The 6,000-nt window shown below is 40.7% G+C and overlaps 1 protein-coding gene across 2 annotated transcripts in view; it reads left to right on the forward strand.

Moving 5' to 3' along the window:
• Nucleotides 1-6,000, forward strand: part of DNAJA3 (DnaJ heat shock protein family (Hsp40) member A3) — a 31,775-nt gene that overhangs the window by 13,149 nt on the left and 12,626 nt on the right. For both annotated transcript variants that reach the window (XM_024759705.1, XM_024759704.1), the window contains exon 5: nucleotides 992-1,144. In XM_024759705.1, coding sequence (XP_024615473.1) covers nucleotides 992-1,144 — 153 coding nt within the window. The remainder of the gene's footprint in view (nucleotides 1-991; nucleotides 1,145-6,000) is intronic.

Below are 6,000 nucleotides of genomic sequence, written 5' to 3' on the forward strand. Positions count from 1 at the left end.
TTTGAAGAATCATTCAAATTTTAGCTGCCAAGTGTGATGCAAACGGATTTTACCAATTCTTTTTCTCAAAGAAAAAGCTAAAGCAGCTTAAATGGGATGATTTGGAGGCAGCCATCTTGGTAGGAAATGGTTCCAGTATTTGAAAAATCATATAATAATGTGTACATACAGTTTTACTATATTCTTACAGTTGCTTAATCCGGCAACACCTAAGGCTCTCAGAGTCCATAGTTAGAGTGTGAATATTTTATCTAGAGCCTGCCTCATTATTCTAGGAGAGCTCAATCCATAGGGAGGTACTGCCAGTCCTGCCTCTTCCATATTTATGTCTTGTTTCAGACATTATCAGAATTGAAGAGAGAGGGGAGTTGTTTTATGATATGAGTTATGATTGTGGATCGTTTGAGTTGTTAGTAAGGACCATGTACAAATATTTTCTGTGAGCATTTTCAGTTTGTTGAAAAGCACATTTTCACTTAAATATTATCTCTTAAAAATTCTGAGGACTAGGGCAGAATCAGTTGAGTCCCATCTATTCTTGCTTGATAAAGTACAAGTAAGTTAAAAAGTAAAGTAACTAGGGGAACAGATGAATTGGTGGAGCATAGGATTTTTAGGGCAGTGAAAATACTTTGCATGATACTATGATGAGGATACATGTTACTATACATTTGTTCAGACCCATAGAATATCCAAAACCAAGAGTGAACCCTAATGTAAACTGTGGGCTTTGGATGATTATGTTGTGTCAATGTAGGTTTATCCTTGATAAAATAAATACCGTTCTGGTGAGTGATGTTGATAACAGGGAATGCTGTGCATGTGTGGGGGCAAAGGGTATGTGGGAAATCTCTATACCTTCTTCTCAATTTTGTAAACCTAAAACTGCTTTAAAAAATAAAGTCTTTAAAAGAAAAAGTAACTGTAAACTGCTGGGCAGTGCTCTCCCTTACTTTAAGAGAGATAACAGGCGGTCCCTTGATATCTTTAGTACATCATGGAGTTGACATTCAATCAAGCTGCCAAGGGTGTCAACAAGGAGTTCACCGTGAACATCACTGATACCTGTGAGCGGTGTGATGGCAAAGGGAACGAGCCTGGCACCAAGATGCAGCACTGCCACTACTGCGGTGGCTCTGGCATGGTGAGTGTGAGGCCGAGGCCCTGGCCTCCCACCTCTTGCCCCCTTCCTGCTCCCCTCCACCACTCCTCTTTTCTGTGCTCCAATGGACCTAGGGCTTTGAGAGCTCATAACTAGGTGGGACTGTTTTATCTAGAATCTTCTGCATTTTCCCAGGAGTGCTCTGTCCTAATCAACAATACAGAAGAAGCAATGAAACTCTGCTGTCTTCTCTGAAAATACATTGTGGGGTATTTTGGTAATTTGAACCTGGGGTAGGGGAGGGGGACTTAAATTTTGCTTGAAGTGTGATCATTTTTTTCTTTTTGGTAAGTTTCAGGTATAACTCAAACTTATAGAATAGTATGAAGAACCACTCCCTTACTCCTTCTACCCAGCTTCACCAGTTGTTAACATTTTGTCCCATTTGCTTTGTCATTTGTGGTGCGTACATATGTGTGTGTGTGTGTGTGTGTGTGTGTATGTGTGTGTGTGTATATATATATATATATATATATATATATATATATATATATATATATAATTTGGCTGCGTGGGCTCTTTGTTGTGGCACATGGGCTTCTGTAGTTGCAGCGTTTGGGCTCTAGAGTGCACAGGCTCAGTAGTTGCAGCACACGAACTTAGTTGTGGTTTGTGGGATCGTAGTTCCCCAACCAGTGTTCGAACCTGGGCCCCCTGCATTGGGAGTGTGGAGTCTTAACCAGTGGACCACCAGGGAAGTCCCTATGGTATATATTTGCTAAGAGCAAGAATATTCTTTTACGTAACCACAGTAAGTTGTCAAAATCAGGAAGTTTCATGTTGATATGATACCATTATCTGTACAATTCAGATTTTTTCAGTTGTCCTTATAATGTTCTTTGTTTCCACAAGCCCAGTATCCAGTCTGTGATCTTGCATAGTATCTGGTTGTCATATCTTTTGTCTCCTTTAATCGGGAATGACTTCTCAGTCTTTCTTTTATGACAACTGACATTTTTTAGGATTACAGACCTGCTTTGTAGGATGTCCCTCATTTAGGTCATCTGATGTTTTATCCTGATAAAATTCAGATTATGCATTTTTTGCAGAAACACCAGACATGTAGTGCCCTTTTCATGGATCATGTCAGGAGTCATGAGGTGTCAGCTTGTCTCATTAGTGGTGATGTTACATTTGTTCACAATCAGTTAAGGTAGTGTCCACCGGGTTTCTTCATTATGAAGTTTATTATTTTTCCCATTGAAATTAACAAGGAAGTTGTGAGGTACCTTGACACTATATAAATATCCTGTTCCTCATCAAACTTATACCCAATAGTTACAGCGTCCATGGATCAGTCTTGCCTAAATCAGGGATTATTGTGACTGTTGCTAAATGGTGATTTTCTTTTTTGTTTTTTAAGGGTTTTTTTGGAATTTTGAATTTTATTTTATTTATTTTTTTATACAGCACATTCTTATTATCTTTTTTATACATATTAGTGTATATATGTCAATCCCAATCTCCCTAAATGGTGCTTTTCTGATTGCAACATCCCTTCTTTGTTTATTGTCATTCTACTGAAAGGAAGAGCTTTCTCTTCTCCATTTATTTATTCATTCTTTCATTCATATCAGTATGAACTCATGGATTCTTATTTTATTCACTGAGCTGTCGTTAGTATTACTTACTTTGATGCTCAAACTGTCCCTGACTTGGCCTGTGTCTTCTGGCTGGCTCCTGTATTCTTTTGATGTGTCCCCATCATTCCACTGCGCCACCAGGGAAGTCCCTGCCTCAGTCTTCTTATGGCCACGGTATTCCTTCATATGGACCCATCACCGTTTGTTTAGGCAGGCCCTTGTTGCTGGATGCCTAGGTGGTTCTTATTTTTTTCATGTTATAGACAACGGATACCTTTGAATAGTGTCATTCCTTATATTCATTTTTTGAATATACAGGTATCTATTACGTGTGAAGTAGGATATCTTTTCTAAGATTTGAGAGCCATTGTTTTTTGCATGTATTCCATCTTTTGTCCTTCTTTGTATTGAGTAATTGGTCTTTTTCTTATTCATTTGTAGAAGCCCTTTATAAATTAATTGAATTAGTCCTTTGCCAATGATTTTAGTTGTATTTGTCTTTGAATATATTTTTGCCTATTTGTATATAATTTTCAACGTTCAGAATCATACATGCAATTTTTCCCTTTTTTCATTTATTATAGTGAAAGCATTTTTCCATATCTTTGAATATTTTTAAACATTCTTTTTGATGGCTAAATAATAGTCCACTGAGGGGTGTGCCCAGAATTACCTGTAAATACTCCTACAGCTTAGTCTGAGAAAGTGAAGTTGTACTTACATTCCTCTAGAGGGCGCTCTTGGAGAGGATGAGGATTCCTGTGGTTACAGTTTTGTGAGTTGAGTTGCTGCCACTTGTTACAGATACTTTTTATTTTATTTTTTATTTTATTTCATTTTTGGCTACGCCAGGCAGCTTATGGGATCTTAGTTCCCCAACCAGGGATTGAACCCGGGCCCTCGGCAGTGAAAACTCCATGTCTTAACCACTGGACTGCCAGGGAATTCCCTACAGATACTTTTTATTGATCCTAATTCCCTCTCACTTCTAAGGTCCTTTCTCCAAGGCCATGAATTGCTATGACTTTCTTTTTTCACATTTCTTAGGTGAACATTGAGATAAGACAAGCTGAAGTGTATTTCTCTCAAAATATAATGTTTGAGATTGGGGGAAAAAATTTGCAAGACATAGCTAAAGGATTAGTATTCCTAATATGTAAAGGGCTCTTTCAGAATAATGAGAAAAAGACTAACAGCTCATTAGAAAAACAGGTCAAGGTGAGAAGAGGAAATGCAAGTGACCAGCAAATGTTTCTTGCTGGCGATCAGGGAAGTGCAGGTGGAGCCAAGGAGATGCCTGAAGTTCGCCACACATTTCAGAGATGGGTTCAGGCCCTGCTGACAGGCTTGTGGGACGTGGCACTCATGTGCACTGATGGTGGATGTGGAAACCACCCTGGCCACAGCTGCAGTGGCTGTTCACCTGCACATATGCCTCTCTCTGTGGGGATGTAGCCTATAGATCACACCTGGAAAATAGCACATGTACAGGGTGTCCCTTGGAGCCTGTGTGTAATAAGAAAGGACTGGACAGCCTCAGTGACCACCAGGAGTGAGTTGTCTGAAAAATACACTGATGAGGAGTGCTCTCTGAGATTATTAAATTGTTAAAAACAAAATAGCAAAAGCCACAGAACTGTGTGCACGGTATGCTACCTGGGCTTATTGAAAACTTGTAATGCACAGATGGATGGCTTGAAATGTGTGTCTTAAAAGTAGGATACACAAGTATATCACTACAGCTGTGCATCTATGGAAGGTACTTGGAATGGTTAGGGGCCGGGGTGAGGGGGACATTTAACTTTTCACCGTACCTTCATTTTTTACTTTAGAATTTTTTTAAAAATAGATTTATTTATTTTTGGCTATGTTGGGTCTTCGTTGCTGCACATGGGCTTTCTCTAGTTGCGGTGAGCGGGGGCTATTTCTGTTTGTGGTGCATGGGCTTCTCATTGCAGTGGCTTCTCTTGTTGCAGAGCATGGGCTCTAGGCGCATGGGCTTCAGTAGTTGTGGCGCACGGGCTTAGTTGCTCTGCGGCATGTGGGATCTTCCCGGACCAGGGCTTGAACCTGCATTGGCAGGGGGATTCTTAACCCCTGCACCACCAGGGAAGTCCCTACTTTAGAATTTTGTACCATACGCACATAGGACCTTTTCAAATAAATATAGCACATAAAATTGTATTGTATTTTTTAAAAAATCTTTTTATTTATTTATTTATTTGGCTGCGTCGGGTCTTAGTTGTGGCATGCGGGATTTTTAGTTGCGGTATGCATACTCTTAGTTGCGGCGTGCGGGATCTATTTCGCTGACCAAGGATCGAACCTGGGCCCCCTGCATTGGGAGTCTTAGCCACTGGACCACCAGGGAAGTACCTAGCACATAAAATTTTAAATTTAATAAATATTTGTCCTAGCAAGTCCACCTTTGGGAATCTGTCTTAGAAAAAAGAATTAAGACATCAAAACAGAAGGATCTATGTGAAGAGATTTTTTTCTTCACCGAAACAAAAATTAAATATTAAAATGGAAATTGAAATCTATATATATTGGTCTGGAGGAATGTTCATGATGTATCATGAAGATGAAAGGGAAAGCAAGTTGCAGAACGATAGTATAATATATTGTCATTATAAAATTTTTACTTAAAAAGTTTTTTACGGAGAGAAAGAGAGAGTGAGTGAGCGAGTTGTGGGAAAGAACACCTCAAACTGAGCTACCAAGAGCTGGTCACCTTGGGAATCACGATGAGGGGGAAGATTAATAATTTTTTTAATATATGTTTGTATCCTTTGATTTGCTATAACAACAGGTATTTGATAATTTACCAAGAAAAAACCCCCCCAAGGATGTTAGGTTAAATAAAAAGGTAACCGATTTCCAGTGCCCAGTGAGGAGCTGATGGGAGTGGCCACAAATTGTAAGGCCCCACCATCTGTGCGAGGGGCTGGGAGCCGGGGAGGCTCCTGGAGGATTGGGGTGGGAGGGGCTGGGGGGGTGGGGAAGAAGAGACCCCCTGGGTGGGAGCATGAGCAGCACCAGTACCTGTGAGAGGAGCTGCTTGCCTCCTTGCTCCCAGGGTACCTGTGATGGGGGCTGGGGACAGTGGGGAGCCCTGGGAGACAGAGAGGCCAGTGCTGCTTCTCCCTTGGAGTGGGCAGTGGCAGCTCTGGGTGGGGGTTGCATCCAGTCGTCACTTTCCTCTTTCTTTCTCTGCTTTCCCAGCTGTCCCTTTTGTAATGGGGGGGGGGGCCC

This window comes from Neophocaena asiaeorientalis, unplaced genomic scaffold (assembly GCF_003031525.2).
Source record: "Neophocaena asiaeorientalis asiaeorientalis breed wild unplaced genomic scaffold, Neophocaena_asiaeorientalis_V1.1 scaffold254, whole genome shotgun sequence".
Taxonomy (NCBI): domain Eukaryota; kingdom Metazoa; phylum Chordata; class Mammalia; order Artiodactyla; family Phocoenidae; genus Neophocaena; species Neophocaena asiaeorientalis.